The 19,972-nt window shown below is 45.5% G+C and overlaps 1 protein-coding gene across 2 annotated transcripts in view; it reads left to right on the forward strand.

The window, feature by feature from the left end:
- The window catches only part of LOC138758361 (calreticulin-like), a 59,722-nt gene that overhangs the window by 24,175 nt on the left and 15,575 nt on the right, over nucleotides 1–19,972 (forward strand). For both annotated transcript variants that reach the window (XM_069927174.1, XM_069927173.1), the window contains exons 2-3: nucleotides 11,580–11,681; nucleotides 12,958–13,161. In XM_069927174.1, the coding sequence (XP_069783275.1) occupies nucleotides 11,580–11,681; nucleotides 12,958–13,161 (306 nt within the window). The remainder of the gene's footprint in view (nucleotides 1–11,579; nucleotides 11,682–12,957; nucleotides 13,162–19,972) is intronic.

The raw sequence follows: 19,972 nt of genomic DNA on the forward strand, positions 1-19,972 counted from the left end.
CGGGCCCGTCTGCCCCAGTCCCCCCTACGCCCCTCCCCACCTTGGGCCCGTCTGCCCCAGTCCCCCCTACGCCCCTCCCCACCTTGGGCCCGTCTGCCCCAGTCCCCCCTACGCCCCTCCCCACCTTGGGCCCGTCTGCCCCAGTCCCCCCTACGCCCCTCCCCACCTTGGGCCCGTCTGCCCCAGTCCCCCCTACGCCCCTCCCCACCTTGGGCCCGTCTGCCCCAGTCCCCCCTACGCCCCTCCCCACCTTGGGCCCGTCTGCCCCAGTCCCCCCCTACGCCCCTCCCCACCTTGGGCCCGTCTGCCCCAGTCCCCCCTACGCCCCTCCCCACCTTGGGCCCGTCTGCCCCAGTCCCCCCTACGCCCCTCCCCACCTTGGGCCCGTCTGCCCCAGTCCCCCCTACGCCCCTCCCCACCTTGGGCCCGTCTGCCCCAGTCCCCCCTACGCCCCTCCCCACCTTGGGCCCGTCTGCCCCAGTCCCCCCTACGCCCCTCCCCACCTTGGGCCCGTCTGCCCCAGTCCCCCCTACGCCCCTCCCCACCTTGGGCCCGTCTGCCCCAGTCCCCCCTACGCCCCTCCCCACCTTGGGCCCGTCTGCCCCAGTCCCCCCTACGCCCCTCCCCACCTTGGGCCCGTCTGCCCCAGTCCCCCCTACGCCCCTCCCCACCTTGGGCCCGTCTGCCCCAGTCCCCCCTACGCCCCTCCCCACCTTGGGCCCGTCTGCCCCAGTCCCCCCTACGCCCCTCCCCACCTTGGGCCCGTCTGCCCCTGTCCCCCCTACGCCCCTCCCCACCTTGGGCCCGTCTGCCCCTGTCCCCCCTACGCCCCTCCCCACCTTGGGCCCGTCTGCCCCAGTCCACCCTACGCCCCTCCCCACCTTGGGCCCGTCTGCCCCAGTCCCCCCAACGCCCCTCCCCACCCTCTGTGTTGGCTTCCCTTGTCCCTGTGCATCCCACATACCCCTCTCCTGTGATGGCTACCCAATTCTCCATGTACCCCTCACCCCCCCCCACATATTTTGCTGTCATCTCCCTCAATCCTCATGCCCCAACACCCCCCCCCCCCCCACCCCATGCTTTTCCCAGCAGTCCCCATGCTTCATATGCCCCCGGGTGCTTGGTTGGACTCTCTAACCCCCAGCTCAATGGCTGGGCTCTCACTCCCTAGCCTCCCCAGTCATGGTGTTGGTGGCGAGCCTGAAATGTAAAGGGGCAAATGGGATGGGTTCATAAATTTATTAGGATTCTATTCTAGCAAACCAAAGTAAAAGATATAAACCTTAAAGACTGCAGACACTGAAGTGAAAATGCAATGCTGGAGAAACTAAGCAGATCAAACAGTGACCTTGTTTAGCAAAGATAACCTATGTTTTGTGCTTGAGCTCTTTTAAGTTGTGCACTTTATATTGCCAAGATAAAGAAATTGAGGACCAAAACATCTCACTTCTGTGAAGAAAAGGCTGCCAATGGTTTTGTAATTAATTGTCAGTACTGGAGTAGTTCTTCAGGTCTAAGGGGACTTCAAATAGAGTAGAGGCAGTAGGGTTATCGTTGGACTTTCAGATCCACTGTGGTCGCAGGATGGTCACACTGAAGCCCTGGAGAGCACGGGTGTTTGTGGATTGAGAGGCTTCAACTTTGCTCCATAATCTGCTTAATATTGATAAGCACTGACTCCTGGGGAAAACAATGCTGGGGAAACTCAGTAGGTCAAACACTACATGATATAGCAAAGATAAAGATGTGCATCTTGAAGGGCCCAAGCCTGGAATGCTGCTTATGTATGTTTATTTTTGCTATAACTACTCTGTCCTGCTGAGATTAATGGTAAGTAAAACTTCAGCTATTGAAAGCTACAGTTCAATTAGTTTGAAAGACTTTGCAGTGCAATGTTCCCCTTGGGGCTATTGTATTATTTTTAATTCTTCAGAATGTTTGAATGTAAAAGAGCATTTTAATCCATTTTTGTTATCTATTTCATGGTGTGGGTTTGCACTTTGGTGCTTCTGATGTGCATTACTTGTTTGTTAAATATAACATTGTAAATTACAATGAAACTTGATCCAAATTTAAAAAAAAAACAAAATTTGTGGTCTTGTTTTGAGCAGGATCCTTCAGTATGTGCTTGTTTTATCTTGTTTGAGATTGAGTTGCTAATAAATCATGTTGTGTTGCCCCAGTCCCCCTACGCCCCTCCCCACCTTGGGCTGTCTGCCCCAGTCCCCCGAAGCCCCTCCCCACCTTGGGCTGTCTGCCCCAGTCCCCCGAAGCCCCTCCCCACCTTGGGCTGTCTGCCCCAGTCCCCCACCTTGGGCTGTCTGCCCCAGTCCCCCCTACGCCCCTCCCCACCTTGGGCCCGTCTGCCCCAGTCCCCCCTACGCCCCTCCCCACCTTGGGCTGTCTGCCCCAGTCCCCCTACGCCCCTCCCCACCTTAGGCTGTCTGCCCCAGTCCCCCACCTTGGGCTGTCTGCCCCAGTCCCCCCTACGCCCCTCCCCACCTTGGGCCCGTCTGCCCCAGTCCCCCCTACGCCCCTCCCCACCTTGGGCCCGTCTGCCCCAGTCCCCCCTACGCCCCTCCCCACCTTGGGCCCGTCTGCCCCAGTCCCCCCTACGCCCCTCCCCACCTTGGGCCCGTCTGCCCCAGTCCCCCCTACGCCCCTCCCCACCTTGGGCCCGTCTGCCCCAGTCCCCCCTACGCCCCTCCCCACCTTGGGCCCGTCTGCCCCAGTCCCCCCTACGCCCCTCCCCACCTTGGGCCCGTCTGCCCCAGTCCCCCCTACGCCCCTCCCCACCTTGGGCCCGTCTGCCCCAGTTCCCCCTACGCCCCTCCCCACCTTGGGCCCGTCTGCCCCAGTCCCCCCTACGCCCCTCCCCACCTTGGGCCCGTCTGCCCCAGTCCCCCCTACGCCCCTCCCCACCTTGGGCCCGTCTGCCCCAGTCCCCCCTACGCCCCTCCCCACCTTGGGCCCGTCTGCCCCTGTCCCCCCTACGCCCCTCCCCACCTTGGGCCCGTCTGCCCCTGTCCCCCCTACGCCCCTCCCCACCTTGGGCCCGTCTGCCCCTGTCCCCCCTACGCCCCTCCCCACCTTGGGCCCGTCTGCCCCTGTCCCCCCTACGCCCCTCCCCACCTTGGGCCCGTCTGCCCCAGTCCCCCCTACGCCCCTCCCCACCTTGGGCCCGTCTGCCCCAGTCCCCCCTACGCCCCTCCCCACCTTGGGCCCGTCTGCCCCAGTCCCCCCTACGCCCCTCCCCACCTTGGACCCGTCTGCCCCAGTCCCCCCAACGCCCCTCCCCACCCTCTGTGTTGGCTTCCCTTGTCCCTGTGCATCCCACATACCCCTCTCCTGTGATGGCTACCCAATTCTCCATGTACCCCTCACCCCCCCCCACATATTTTGCTGTCATCTCCCTCAATCCTCATGCCCCAACACCCCCCCCCCCCACCCCATGCTTTTCCCAGCAGTCCCCATGCTTCATATGCCCCCGGGTGCTTGGTTGGACTCTCTAACCCCCAGCTCAATGGCTGGGCTCTCACTCCCTAGCCTCCCCAGTCATGGTGTTGGTGGCGAACCTGAAATGTAAAGGGGCAAATGGGATGGGTTCATAAATTTATTAGGATTCTATTCTAGCAAACCAAAGTAAAAGATATAAACCTTAAAGACTGCAGACACTGAAGTGAAAATGCAATGCTGGAGAAACTAAGCAGATCAAACAGTGACCTTGTTTAGCAAAGATAACCTATGTTTTGTGCTTGAGCTCTTTTAAGTTGTGCACTTTATATTGCCAAGATAAAGAAATTGAGGACCAAAACATCTCACTTCTGTGAAGAAAAGGCTGCCAATGGTTTTGTAATTAATTGTCAGTACTGGAGTAGTTCTTCAGGTCTAAGGGGACTTCAAATAGAGTAGAGGCAGTAGGGTTATCGTTGGACTTTCAGATCCACTGTGGTCGCAGGATGGTCACACTGAAGCCCTGGAGAGCACGGGTGTTTGTGGATTGAGAGGCTTCAACTTTGCTCCATAATCTGCTTAATATTGATAAGCACTGACTCCTGGGGAAAACAATGCTGGGGAAACTCAGTAGGTCAAACACTACATGATATAGCAAAGATAAAGATGTGCATCTTGAAGGGCCCAAGCCTGGAATGCTGCTTATGTATGTTTATTTTTGCTATAACTACTCTGTCCTGCTGAGATTAATGGTAAGTAAAACTTCAGCTATTGAAAGCTACAGTTCAATTAGTTTGAAAGACTTTGCAGTGCAATGTTCCCCTTGGGGCTATTGTATTATTTTTAATTCTTCAGAATGTTTGAATGTAAAAGAGCATTTTAATCCATTTTTGTTTTCTATTTCATGGTGTGGGTTTGCACTTTGGTGCTTCTGATGTGCATTACTTGTTTGTTAAATATAACATTGTAAATTACAATGAAACTTGATCCAAATTTAAAAAAAAAACAAAATTTGTGGTCTTGTTTTGAGCAGGATCCTTCAGTATGTGCTTGTTTTATCTTGTTTGAGATTGAGTTGCTAATAAAGCATGTTGTGTTGCCCCAGTCCCCCTACGCCCCTCCCCACCTTGGGCTGTCTGCCCCAGTCCCCCTACGCCCCTCCCCACCTTGGGCTGTCTGCCCCAGTCCCCCTACGCCCCTCCCCACCTTGGGCTGTCTGCCCCAGTCCCCCTACGCCCCTCCCCACCTTGGGCTGTCTGCCCCAGTCCCCCTACGCCCCTCCCCACCTTGGGCTGTCTGCCCCAGTCCCCCTACGCCCCTCCCCACCTTGGGCTGTCTGCCCCAGTCCCCCTACGCCCCTCCCCACCTTGGGCTGTCTGCCCCAGTCCCCCTACGCCCCTCCCCACCTTGGGCTGTCTGCCCCAGTCCCCCTACGCCCCTCCCCACCTTGGGCTGTCTGCCCCAGTCCCCCTACGCCCCTCCCCACCTTGGGCTGTCTGCCCCAGTCCCCCTATGCCCCTCCCCACCTTGGGCTGTCTGCCCCAGTCCCCCCTACGCCCCTCCCCACCTTGGGCCCGTCTGCCCCAGTCCCCCCTACGCCCCTCCCCACCTTGGGCCCGTCTGCCCCAGTCCCCCCTACGCCCCTCCCCACCTTGGGCCCGTCTGCCCCAGTCCCCCCTACGCCCCTCCCCACCTTGGGCCCGTCTGCCCCAGTCCCCCCTACGCCCCTCCCCACCTTGGGCCCGTCTGCCCCAGTCCCCCCAACGCCCCTCCCCACCCTCTGTGTTGGCTTCCCTTGTCCCTGTGCATCCCACATACCCCTCTCCTGTGATGGCTACCCAATTCTCCATGTACCCCTCACCCCCCCCCACATATTTTGCTGTCATCTCCCTCAATCCTCATGCCCCAACACCCCCCCCCCCCCACCCCATGCTTTTCCCAGCAGTCCCCATGCTTCATATGCCCCCGGGTGCTTGGTTGGACTCTCTAACCCCCAGCTCAATGGCTGGGCTCTCACTCCCTAGCCTCCCCAGTCATGGTGTTGGTGGCGAGCCTGAAATGTAAAGGGGCAAATGGGATGGGTTCATAAATTTATTAGGATTCTATTCTAGCAAACCAAAGTAAAAGATATAAACCTTAAAGACTGCAGACACTGAAGTGAAAATGCAATGCTGGAGAAACTAAGCAGATCAAACAGTGACCTTGTTTAGCAAAGATAACCTATGTTTTGTGCTTGAGCTCTTTTAAGTTGTGCACTTTATATTGCCAAGATAAAGAAATTGAGGACCAAAACATCTCACTTCTGTGAAGAAAAGGCTGCCAATGGTTTTGTAATTAATTGTCAGTACTGGAGTAGTTCTTCAGGTCTAAGGGGACTTCAAATAGAGTAGAGGCAGTAGGGTTATCGTTGGACTTTCAGATCCACTGTGGTCGCAGGATGGTCACACTGAAGCCCTGGAGAGCACGGGTGTTTGTGGATTGAGAGGCTTCAACTTTGCTCCATAATCTGCTTAATATTGATAAGCACTGACTCCTGGGGAAAACAATGCTGGGGAAACTCAGTAGGTCAAACACTACATGATATAGCAAAGATAAAGATGTGCATCTTGAAGGGCCCAAGCCTGGAATGCTGCTTATGTATGTTTATTTTTGCTATAACTACTCTGTCCTGCTGAGATTAATGGTAAGTAAAACTTCAGCTATTGAAAGCTACAGTTCAATTAGTTTGAAAGACTTTGCAGTGCAATGTTCCCCTTGGGGCTATTGTATTATTTTTAATTCTTCAGAATGTTTGAATGTAAAAGAGCATTTTAATCCATTTTTGTTATCTATTTCATGGTGTGGGTTTGCACTTTGGTGCTTCTGATGTGCATTACTTGTTTGTTAAATATAACATTGTAAATTACAATGAAACTTGATCCAAATTTAAAAAAAAAACAAAATTTGTGGTCTTGTTTTGAGCAGGATCCTTCAGTATGTGCTTGTTTTATCTTGTTTGAGATTGAGTTGCTAATAAAGCATGTTGTGTTGCCCCAGTCCCCCTACGCCCCTCCCCACCTTGGGCTGTCTGCCCCAGTCCCCCTACGCCCCTCCCCACCTTGGGCTGTCTGCCCCAGTCCCCCACCTTGGGCTGTCTGCCCCAGTCCCCCACCTTGGGCTGTCTGCCCCAGTCCCCCACCTTGGGCTGTCTGCCCCAGTCCCCCTACGCCCCTCCCCACCTTGGGCTGTCTGCCCCAGTCCCCCTACGCCCCTCCCCACCTTGGGCTGTCTGCCCCAGTCCCCCTATGCCCCTCCCCACCTTGGGCCCGTCTGCCCCAGTCCCCCCTACGCCCCTCCCCACCTTGGGCCCGTCTGCCCCAGTCCCCCCTACGCCCCTCCCCACCTTGGGCCCGTCTGCCCCAGTCCCCCCTACGCCCCTCCCCACCTTGGGCCCGTCTGCCCCAGTCCCCCCTACGCCCCTCCCCACCTTGGGCCCGTCTGCCCCAGTCCCCCCTACGCCCCTCCCCACCTTGGGCCCGTCTGCCCCAGTCCCCCCAACGCCCCTCCCCACCCTCTGTGTTGGCTTCCCTTGTCCCTGTGCATCCCACATACCCCTCTCCTGTGATGGCTACCCAATTCTCCATGTACCCCTCACCCCCCCCCCACATATTTTGCTGTCATCTCCCTCAATCCTCATGCCCCAACACCCCCCCCCCCACCCCATGCTTTTCCCAGCAGTCCCCATGCTTCATATGCCCCCGGGTGCTTGGTTGGACTCTCTAACCCCCAGCTCAATGGCTGGGCTCTCACTCCCTAGCCTCCCCAGTCATGGTGTTGGTGGCGAGCCTGAAATGTAAAGGGGCAAATGGGATGGGTTCATAAATTTATTAGGATTCTATTCTAGCAAACCAAAGTAAAAGATATAAACCTTAAAGACTGCAGACACTGAAGTGAAAATGCAATGCTGGAGAAACTAAGCAGATCAAACAGTGACCTTGTTTAGCAAAGATAACCTATGTTTTGTGCTTGAGCTCTTTTAAGTTGTGCACTTTATATTGCCAAGATAAAGAAATTGAGGACCAAAACATCTCACTTCTGTGAAGAAAAGGCTGCCAATGGTTTTGTAATTAATTGTCAGTACTGGAGTAGTTCTTCAGGTCTAAGGGGACTTCAAATAGAGTAGAGGCAGTAGGGTTATCGTTGGACTTTCAGATCCACTGTGGTCGCAGGATGGTCACACTGAAGCCCTGGAGAGCACGGGTGTTTGTGGATTGAGAGGCTTCAACTTTGCTCCATAATCTGCTTAATATTGATAAGCACTGACTCCTGGGGAAAACAATGCTGGGGAAACTCAGTAGGTCAAACACTACATGATATAGCAAAGATAAAGATGTGCATCTTGAAGGGCCCAAGCCTGGAATGCTGCTTATGTATGTTTATTTTTGCTATAACTACTCTGTCCTGCTGAGATTAATGGTAAGTAAAACTTCAGCTATTGAAAGCTACAGTTCAATTAGTTTGAAAGACTTTGCAGTGCAATGTTCCCCTTGGGGCTATTGTATTATTTTTAATTCTTCAGAATGTTTGAATGTAAAAGAGCATTTTAATCCATTTTTGTTATCTATTTCATGGTGTGGGTTTGCACTTTGGTGCTTCTGATGTGCATTACTTGTTTGTTAAATATAACATTGTAAATTACAATGAAACTTGATCCAAATTTAAAAAAAAAACAAAATTTGTGGTCTTGTTTTGAGCAGGATCCTTCAGTATGTGCTTGTTTTATCTTGTTTGAGATTGAGTTGCTAATAAAGCATGTTGTGTTGCCCCAGTCCCCCTACGCCCCTCCCCACCTTGGGCTGTCTGCCCCAGTCCCCCTACGCCCCTCCCCACCTTGGGCTGTCTGCCCCAGTCCCCCACCTTGGGCTGTCTGCCCCAGTCCCCCTACGCCCCTCCCCACCTTGGGCTGTCTGCCCCAGTCCCCCTACGCCCCTCCCCACCTTGGGCTGTCTGCCCCAGTCCCCCTACGCCCCTCCCCACCTTGGGCTGTCTGCCCCAGTCCCCCTATGCCCCTCCCCACCTTGGGCTGTCTGCCCCAGTCCCCCTACGCCCCTCCCCACCTTGGGCTGTCTGCCCCAGTCCCCCTACGCCCCTCCCCACCTTGGGCTGTCTGCCCCAGTCCCCCTACGCCCCTCCCCACCTTGGGCTGTCTGCCCCAGTCCCCCTACGCCCCTCCCCACCTTGGGCTGTCTGCCCCAGTCCCCCTACGCCCCTCCCCACCTTGGGCTGTCTGCCCCAGTCCCCCTACGCCCCTCCCCACCTTGGGCTGTCTGCCCCAGTCCCCCTACGCCCCTCCCCACCTTGGGCTGTCTGCCCCAGTCCCCCTACGCCCCTCCCCACCTTGGGCTGTCTGCCGCAGTACCCTACGCACATGCTAGGACTCTACGTGGGTAATCATTGAGGGCAAATAAGAGCTGTCAACCCTGTAAAAATCATTGGGTCACTTAATGTGTCTTAGAAACATAGAGTTAACCTTTGGGTAACCAGAGAAAGCAGGTTTCACTCAGGTAGGCAAACTATTTATCCACCGTCCAATGACTTGTGTAATAAACAGATTCATGAACATCAGTCAACTTCTTCCCTGGACAACAAAAACTGTGGCCCATGTTGGGAAATACAGAGTGGCTGTTCCTATTTGAAGAGAGTGCTGCTATTGATGGAATTGAATTTTTGTTTTTGTGATAAGCAATCCACTGCTACATTTTAATTCTTCCTTTTGTTGCCTGTTTTCAATGGAGACGTGATTGGGCTGATTTCTTGGGTCTCTTCTGACTTTTAGTGTGACATTTTTTCTTAAAATGGAAATGTATAGCAGGTCAGCAATCATCCAGATTTAGTTTCAACCTCTCATTCAATTCTGAGCGAAGCAAGAGCACCTGCAGAATCGCTGAGTGTCTGTAGATTCAACTCTGCAGCCAGATTCCAGTCCAAACCATTGGCAACCTGAGCTCCAGATCTGAACCTCTGACACGGTCAGGGACTCGGCGTCCACTCACATTCTGGTACCCCTCCAGCCAGTTTGAGCTAGTTTCCAGCAGTCCACAGCTGGCACAAGTCTGACAGCAGTCTCCAATATCCTGCAGCTTCTGTGGGTTCATTGCCTCAAGTCGCCAGCCAGCATCCTGCTGCTTGCACTGGCCCCACAGCCACAGAGCCACCTTGCTGGTCCACCTCCATGGTGACAGTCTTTTGGGTTATCTCTTCTGCTTTCTTGTGGGGTGGTGGGGATCTTGCTGATGTGTGGTGCCCTGCTCCAGTCCGATTCCCTGGAGCCTGCAGTCACTCATGGTTGCTGCCGTCTTGGACACAGACCCTGTAGTCACAGGATCTCAAAAAAACCATTGTTGGCTCACTCAACAGGCCGTTCCAAGCCGATGTGGAGCTGCCAGCAGTGGACTGGACAACTGACTCCCACAGGAGCGCTGCATCTCCACACCCACTCTTCTTTGGCTTGGCTTCGCGGACGAAGATTTATGGAGGGGGTAAAAAGTCCACGTCAGCTGCAGGCTCGTTTGTGGCTGACAAGTCCGATGCGGGACAGGCAGACACGGTTGCAGCGGTTGCAGGGGAAAATTGGTTGGTTGGGGTTGGGTGTTGGGTTTTTCCTCCTTTGCCTTTTGTCAGTGAGGTGGGCTCTGCGGTCTTCTTCAAAGGAGGTTGCTGCCCGCCAAACTGTGAGGCACCAAGATGCACGGTTTGAGGCGTTATCAGCCCACTGGCGGTGGTCAATGTGGCAGGCACCAAGAGATTTCTTTAGGCAGTCCTTGTACCTTTTCTTTGGTGCACCTCTGTCACGGTGGCCAGTGGAGAGCTCGCCATATAACACGATCTTGGGAAGGCGATGGTCCTCCATTCTGGAGACGTGACCCATCCAGCGCAGCTGGATCTTCAGCAGCGTGGACTCGATGCTGTCGGCCTCTGCCATCTCGAGTACTTCGACGTTAGGGATGAAGGCGCTCCAATGAATGTTGAGGATGGAGCGGAGACAACGCTGGTGGAAGCGTTCTAGGAGCCGTAGGTGATGCCGGTAGAGGACCCATGATTCGGAGCCAAACAGGAGTGTGGGTATGACAACGGCTCTGTATACACTTATCTTTGTGAGGTTTTTCAGTTGGTTGTTTTTCCAGACTCTTTTGTGTAGTCTTCCAAAGGCGCTATTTGCCTTGGCGAGTCTGTTGTCTATCTCATTATCTACAGAGCTGCTGCTGCTGCACTATCTCCTTTGATGGCTACCCTGCTGTATCTGGAACCAGTCAGGTGAATCACTCTTTCTTGACGATGATATTTTGAGACAAAAACTGAAACTGAATTCTGAAAATTTGGTAATTAATTACACCTGTAATTTCACAAAGAATCGTTTAATTGTTGTTGGTGTAATGTGCTGCTGACGGAAGAAAACGCCTGGCTCACGTTCAGATGAGGAGGAAAAAACTCTTTCCAGCCAACTTTTATGCCACTTCCAGTCCGGCTGTCCCAAAACAGGAAAGTGACGTCATGATGTCCCCGACACATTGGTTCATGCCAGAGATGGAAGGGGTGCAGCGGCATCTGAGCCCAGACCCCCCCCTGAATGTGTGGTCGGCTGCCATTACAGGGACGATTCCCCCCACCTTCGGATGCCGCTATATCTGCTGCTGTATTGTGATGCTCTTGCATAAGGACTGATAAACATTGGCCTTCCAAACTGAGATTGCACATGCAATTTTCCAGTGACATGAACAAGGTCCCTTTTGTCTATCAACAGTTACCAACCTGTCATTTTTTTTTAAAGTACCCTGCTCTTGTGTTTACCCAAATGAATGACCTTGCATTTTGTATTCACCATGTTCTCACCTATTCATTCATCATGGCTATTTCCTCTTGCATACGAATTAGGGTTTGTATTCTCAACAAATGTTACAAAAATAGAATATGCTGAAAAATTCAGCAGATCTGGTGATGAAATGTTGAAAGGCAGCAATGTTCCTCATTCTATATATGACATTGGACTTGATGAGTTTTCTGGCATTTGTTTTTAATATTGATTTTATTTGGATTAAAGATCATTTGGTTTCATTGTACAAAAAATATTTTTTATTTCTTTGCAATAGATGGCTGGATGCAGAGATGGACTGAATCGAAGCACAAATCTGATTATGGAAAGTTCAAGCTGACTGCTGGCAAGTTTTATGGCGATGCAGAAAAGGATAAAGGTGGGAGAATTTCTTGTTTGGAATGTCTGACCTGGTGAATGGTTTGTTTGCTCATGATAGAGAACCTCTTGTGCATTTTTAAAAATTTAGACATACGGCATGGTAACAGGCCATTTGGGTTCATGAGACTGTGCTGCCCAATTACACCTGATTACACCCCACATCCCCTGTGTGTTTTGAATGTTGGGAGGAAACTGGAGCCCCCAAGGAAAACCCATGCAGACACGTGTTGAAAATACAAACTTCTTGCACATGGTGGGATTCAAACCCCAGTCCGATTGCTGCGTCTGTAACGACTACTCTAACCATGCTGTCCTTTCACTTGGAGATAGAAAGAGGGTCCTAGTGGGTGAGAACATTTCAACAGAAATTTTGTGCAGACATACTGATGCAGCTCAAGCTGCTGATGACAACTGCATTGGCAGTCCCTTATGCTCGAGGATAACTGGCATCATACATGTTTGGGAATTGAGTATTCAGTAGCATGACAGGTGGAACTGGATGGGTGGACGATTGAATCTTGCTCACCTGCTTTAGCCTTCATGCTCCCATTGGAAAGATTCTGAATGCTTAATGCCTCCTTGGATGTGTTTTCTCCCACCTTGAGCAAACCTGCCAGTTAGGCTGCATGAATCGATGTTTTTGTCAGTGCATCTGGATTATTAGGGGTGGAAAGGTTTGGATGATTAGTGGAGCCCATCTTTGTTATTGTAATGAAGGAAGTGTGGCTTAGAACAGACCTTTGCACATGTGAAGCACTGTGTGTCCTGGTGAACTCCTAGAGTGGAGATGATTGGGAACATGATGTGGCATGGTTAGCACAATGCTGTTATAGTGTCAGCGACCCAGGTTCTAATCTGGCTGTCTCTAAGGAGTTTACGTGTTCTCCCAATGTCTGTTGGTTTCCTCCCCCCCACCCCATCAAAACTTATCTGGGGTTGTAGATCAACTGGATGTAATTGGTGGGCCGCAAGAGCCTGTTACCCTGCTGTTTATAAAAATAAAACCGATAGGAACTTGTGCTCAAACCATCTTAACTGATAGTGGTTAAAAAAAAAACAAAGAACCACTTCAAACGTTTTTTTCTGATTACAAAACCTTTCAGGCTGATTTCTTCCACGTCTGCAGGATTTTTGAGCTTTTGTGCTTGGTGATTATAAAATGGGGCAAGAGAGTAAGAGACTGTCTCCTGGAATAGCACTATCATGCGGAGCTAATTCAAATTTTTTGGCTGGTATGTGCTCAAAATCCTTGTATGAATGAATTCTGTTTCTAGGTCTCCAGACAAGTGAGGATGCCAGATTCTATGCACTCTCTGCAGCATTTGAGCCCTTCAGCAATGAGGGGAAGACTGTTGTTATCCAATTCACAGTCAAGCATGAACAGTCCATTGACTGTGGAGGTGGTTATGTGAAGATCTTCCCGTCAGACCTTGTCCAAACTGATATGCATGGAGACTCCAACTACAATATTATGTTTGGTAAGTGAATCTTATTTTCCTCACTATCCAGAGCACAGTGGGATTGTTGAAGGTTCTAACATGACTTCCATTGTTCCATAACACAATTCCTTTCTGAAGACCAGAACAGCATTGAGAGAACTTTCAGTTGATGACTTTTATCAGAATTGATAAATCAACTTAAAAAATCATTTTTGAAGTTTCTTTCCACAGATCTGATCTGTCCCAAATATTTCCAATTTTTTGTTATTTAAAATGGTCTGCATCTGCCAATGGTGTTTACAAGCCCATATGTGCATAATCAAGTGGTTGGTTAGCAATTGGAAATCTGAATCATTGGGAAGAAATTATTCCCTAAAAAGATCCAAAAGAATGGGGTGAATGTTTATAGGCAGACCTTATCTTGAAAATGTTAACAAAATTGTCAGCTGTGTTTTTAAAAATAATTGGATGTGCAGTTTCTTCTGCAATGGGATAGTTTTTAAAAAAAAATTTAAATATTTTTTTATTTTTCACACTGAACCATATCAACCAAAATATGTACAAATGTTTCTCATTAAATTTACACAGTGGCTTTTTCACCCTCCCCTCTTCCCACCCCCTCCAAAATCCATAAATATTCAACATATACAATACAGTGAAACCATAAAACAGTATCTTCACACAAAGGAAAACAAACAAGAAAAATGTGTCGTCTACTTTTAAACACTGAATCAAATAGTTTTGTCTTCCTATCATTTTAGGTGATGGAGGTCCAAGGCAAGCTCTCTCTGTTATGTTCTATGTTTGGTTCCCAAATTTAAAAAAAAAATGACTTTTTAAAAAAAAATTGTTATTTTTTCCAATGGAATACATTTATTCATTTCCATGTACCATTGCTGTATTCTCATGCTCTCTTCCATTTTCCAAGTTTAAAAAAATCTTTATTTATTTGTTCAAAAAACAAATAATATATGACATATACAGCAATTAAACATGAACATTTTTTCATATATATAAAAAAAGGAAAAAAGAAAAGATCCCCCCTCAGCCAACTCTCCCAAGGAGAGCCATAAAAAAGAATATTAAAAAAAGTTAAATATACATATTAAAATCTAATCAATATAAATTGAAATGTAAATATTCTAACAGCCACTTTTTAATAAAAAAAATTATAATTATCATGTGAAACATATATAATTTTTTCCATTATTAAAACAATATTTCATCTCATTATGCCATCTATTAATATCAATCATATTTGTATCTTTCCACATACTAGCAATACATTTTTTCGCTACGGATAAAGCTAAGTATACAAAAGCAAGCTGAAACTTATCTAATCCCAAGCCTTTCAGAGGTTGCAAACTACCCAATAAAAATACTGTTGGATCTAAAACTATTTTAATCTTAATTTTAATCTATTCTAAAAATGATTGAAATTTTTTCCAAAAAGATTGTATATGTGTACATGACCAAACAGCATGAAAAAAAGTTCCAACCGTATTACCACATCTAAAACACAAATCTGTTTCATTAAAACAATATTTAAAAAATTTTTCAAATATAATTGATGAAAAAAATTTGTATTTAATCATTGAATAACAAGCATTTATCAATCTAGTTACACTATCATAACAAATATCTAACCAATTCTCTTCAGAAAAAGTAAAACCAATATCTGCTTCCCATTTAATTTTAGATCTATTCCCAACCCTTTTTATCCATATCATCCTGTAATATTTGATACATAAATGAAATATAACCCTTCTCTGATACCTTCATGAGAAGTCTCAAATTTAGTCATTTTAGGTTAAATCATATCTCTACCAAACATACATTTTACCAAAGATCAAATTTGATGATAAAGAATTCTAATCAATACCAAAATCTTCCCTCATCTGATTAAAAGATTAAAAACTTACCCTTTTTAAAACAATCTCCCAAATTTTTCACACCTTTAAATCTCCAATGCAATAAACTTTGATTATGTATTGAAAAAGAAATAAGTTTATTATACAATGGAGTCGAAGCCAATAATTTTCCCCTAGCACCTATCATTTTATTTTTCTTTATCCATAACTTCACTAAATGTTTTAGTATAGGCACATTATATTGTAACAAATTCATATTCCACCTAAACAAAAATTGATGTATTTCAAATGAAAACTGATTTGATTAAATGGAAAGATTTACCTATTAATTTAATGGGAAGGATAAATACAATTAAGATTAATATCTTTCCGCGTATACAATATTTGTTTCAATCTATTCCGTATTTACTTGATTTTTTTTTTAGAGATTTAAATAAAATGGTTAGGGAGTTCTTATGGAGGGGTAAATTTTTTGAGAGTAGCTTTGAATAAATTAACTTGGAAATATGAGTTAGGGGGATTGTATTTACCATATTTTCAAAATTATTATGAGGCAGCCCTATTTAAATTTATTAGTTTATTGATGGATTTGGTATGGTCTCCTAGTTGGGCTAAAATTGAGGTGGCAAGTATTTCTGAATTTGAAATACTTCCATTTTCCAAGTTGATGTTATACATTTTTTGCTACTGCTCGGGCTATCATAATGAATTTTTTTTGCATTTTATCCAATTTGAGGCCTAATTCTTTACTACTTATATTACTTAAAGGAAAGATCTCTGGATTTTTTGGTATGTTATTTGTAATTTTATTTAATATCTGATTTAGTTCTTCCCAAAATGTACTCACTTTCGAACATGCCCAAATTGCATGTACTGTTGTTCCCATTTCCTTCTAACTGGAATAACTTATAGTACAATGTTTGCATATCATCAACTGAAAGCTTATTTAAAGGATAAATGGGAAAATGATTGAGATTACCTGAAGGAATCAGCTTTGAATATGTGATTACAGACACAATGTTGTACTTCAACTGTTCAAATGTTAATAAATTATTTCCCAAAAAACATTTTTCTATTTTGATTCCTTTTCTCTCCCATTCTCGAAAGGAAAGGTTATCTATTGTAAAAGGGATTTTGTGTCAATAATAATTTTGGTATTTGGTAATGAGTTTTTTTTCCTTTCTAAATGGATCTTCTTCCATTTATTAAATAAATGATGCAGTACTAGTGAGCTTTTCATTCCATTTATAAAGTATATGTCCTGGCACCTTCTCCCCTATTTTATCCTATCTTAGTCCAGTTTGATTTTTCCCGTGTCTGGTAAAAATCTGATAAATACCTTGATGTGTGACTCTATAATAATTTTTAAAGTTTCGTAACTGACTGCCAACTTGGTTATACCTCTGTTAATTTATCTAACGCTACCCTTGGTTTCCTCCCTTTCCACAAGAATTTCCTTATTCTCTTTAGTTCATTTAAAAAAAATTCTGTTAAGGGAATTGATAACGTTTGAAATAAGTATTGTATCCTTGAGAACACATTCATTTTAATGCAGTTTACCCTCCCTATCAATGTTAGTGGTAATTCTTTCCAATGTTCTAAGTCTTCCTGCAATTTATTTATTAGTGGCTGATAATTTAGTTTGTACAAGTGGCTTAAGTTATCTAACCTGATACCTAGGTATCGGATTGCTTGTGCTTGCCATTTAAATGGTGATTCTTTTTAAAATTCTGTATAATCCGCGTTTCTCATTGGCATCACTTCACTTTTACTTGCATTGTACCCCGATATTTCTCCACATTCCTTCAATTTCTTATGTAATTCTTTTATTGATATCCTTGGTTCTGTTAGGTATACTATGATGTCTTCTGCAAATAAGCTGATTTTATACTTCTCCTTTATTTTTATCCCTTTTATTTTCTATTCTTATCAGTTCTGCCAAAGGTTCTATTGCTATGGCAAACAATGAGGGAGGGGCATAATGGACATCCTTGTCGAGTTGACCTACTTAATTTAAATTGATATGATACATATCCATTTACTGCTACCTTCGCCAACGGTCCAATATACAATGCTTTGATCCAGTTTGTATATTTTTCTGGTAGATTGAACTTCTGTAATACTTTAAATAAGTAGTTCCACTCTACTCTGTCAAAGGCTTTTTCTGCGTCTAAAGCAACAGCCACTGTTAGTTTCTTATTTCCTTGAACTGCATGAATTAAATTAATAAGTTTAGACATTATCCGCTGTTCGTCTTTTCTTAATAAATCCAATTTGATCTTGTTTACTATTTTTTCGACCAATCTGTTTGCTAATAATTTCGCTATTATCTTATAATCTGAGTTAAGTAGAGATATTGGTCTATATGATGCAGGTGTTAATGGATCCTTCCCCATCTTTGGTATTACTGTAATTATTGCTGTCTTACATGAATCTGGCAAGTTTTGTTTCTTTTATCTGGTTCATTACTTCCAGGAGAGGAGGAATTAATAGCTTAAAATGTTTTATAAAATTCTATTGGAAATCCATCCTTTCCTGGTGCTTTATTGTTCGGCAGCTTTTTTAATACATCATGCACTTCCTCTATTTCAAATGGTTTTATTTGTTTTGTTCCTCTTCTTGCAATTTCGGCAATTCAATTTTAGCTAAAAATTCCTCTATTTTGTCATCTTTTCCCTCGTTCTCAGTTTGGTATAATTGTTCATAAAATTCCTTAAAATTTTCATTAATCTCTGAGGGTTATATGCAATTTGTTTGTCCTTATTCCTTGATGCCAATACTGTTCTTTTAGCTTGTTCTGTTTTAAGTTGTCAGGTTAATATTTTGTGTATTTTCTCCCAGTTCGTAATACTTTGCTTTGTTTTCATTATGTTCTCCACCTTGTACGTTTGTAATGTTTTATATTTTATTTTTTTGTCCGCCAATTCTCTCCTTTTCGTGATATCATCCCTTTTTACTAATTCATTTTCTGGACTTACTATCTCCCTTTCCAACTGCTCTGTTTCCCGATTGTAATCCTTTTTCATCTTAGTCACTTATTATCTGTCCTCTAATGAAGGCTTTCGTTGTGTCCCATAATATAAATTTATCTTTCACTGATCCTGTGTTTATTTCAAAATATGTTTTAATTTGGCATTCAATAAACTCCTAAATTCCTGCCTTTTAAGTAGCATGCTTAACTTCCATCTATATGTTCTTGGTGGGATGTCCTCCAGTTCTATTGCTTATAACAGGGGTGAATGATCAGATAGTAATCTAGCTTTATACTCAGTTTTCCTAACTCTCCCTTGAATATGGGCCAACGACAACAAAAACATATAAATCCTTGTATGTTTTGTGCCTACTCAAATAATATGAATATTCCTTCTCTCTTGGGTGTTGCCTCCTCCAAATGTCTATAAGTTTCATCTCCTGCATTGATTTAACCATAAATTTGGCTACTTTATTTTTTTTGCTAGTCTTTTGTCCAGTTTTATCCAACATTGGATCCAAATTAATGTTAAAATCCCCTCCTATCAATATATTTCCTTGTGTGTCTGCAATCTTCAAGAAAATATCCTGCATAAGCTTTTGATCCTCCTCGTTAGGCGCATATATATTGAGCAAATTCCAAAATTCTGAGTATATCTGACACTTTATCATTGCATACCTCCCTGCTGGATCTATTATTTCCTCCTCTATTTTGATTGTTACATTTTTGTTAACTAATATGGCTACACCTCTAGCTTTTGAATTATAGGATGCTGCTGCTACGTGTCCTACCCATTCTCTTTAATTTGTTATTTTCCACTTCAGTTAGATGTGTTTCCTGCAAAAATGCTTTATCTATATTTTCCTCCTTCAATAAATTTAGTAGCCTCTTCCTTTTAATGTGGTTATGTATTCCATTAATGTTTATAGTCATTGTTCAATGTGGCTATCTTGTATCTTGCTTACACCTCTTTTCCACCTCCTTGCCACCTCCATCCCCCTTTTTCCCTTTTTCATCTTAGTTTTCCCTTATTAAACTCAATGTTATACATTGAGTAAAATACCCCAACAGTTCCCACACCCAATAATACCATAACCCCAAATGCTTCCCATCCCCCTCTGAGTTGCCCCTTATACCTTTCTGGGCAACCACAACTCTCCTTTCCATTTGGATTGTGATCTTTCTCGCAAGCGTCAACTGATTTTGCAGTGACGGTTATTCCCACACCCCCAGCCTTCCCCAGAAAACACTTTTTTTACACATATAACAAAGCTTTTTTTCCCTTCCTTCTTTCCCTCTTTAGTTCTTTACATATACATTGTTTTTACATCTTTATATATACTTTATCGCTGTTCTTCATTCTTGCTACATCTCTTCATCTCTCCTTCTGTCCTGCAAGTGTTCTGCAAATTCTTGTGCTTCCTCCAGATCTGAGAACAGTCTGTTTTGCTCCCCAGGTATAAATATTTTAAGCACAGGTGGATATATTAACATGAATTTATAACCTTTCTTCCATAGAATCAATTTTGCTGTATTAAACTCCTTCCTCTTCTTTAAGAGTTCAAAACTTGTGGGTAAAAAAAATATTTTTTGACCCTTGTATTGCAATGGTTTATTTTCTTCTCTAATTTTATTCCTTGCCCGCTCCAGTATATTTTCTCTTGTCTAATATCTCAAATTTTATTAAGATGGATCTTGGTTTTTGATGGTTTCGGAGTTAGTGCTCTGTGTGCCGTTTCTTTTCCATTCCTTCGTGCATTTCTGTCATTCCCAGGACCTTCGGGATCCATCCTTTTATAAATTCCTTCATATCTGTGCCTCCTTCAGGCTCACTATTTTTGTTGTTTTGCCTACTATAATTTTCAACATATAAATTTTCTGAAATAACAACTAGTGTCTAATTTTTTGTCACTTTGTTCCAATTTTCCTCTTAAGTAGTTTACTTCCATTTCTACAGCCGTTTCCTGCTCTTCCACATTCTCTACTCTTTTCCCTATTTCTGTCATGA

This window comes from Narcine bancroftii, chromosome 3, assembly GCF_036971445.1.
Source record: "Narcine bancroftii isolate sNarBan1 chromosome 3, sNarBan1.hap1, whole genome shotgun sequence".
Taxonomy (NCBI): Eukaryota; Metazoa; Chordata; class Chondrichthyes; order Torpediniformes; family Narcinidae; genus Narcine; species Narcine bancroftii.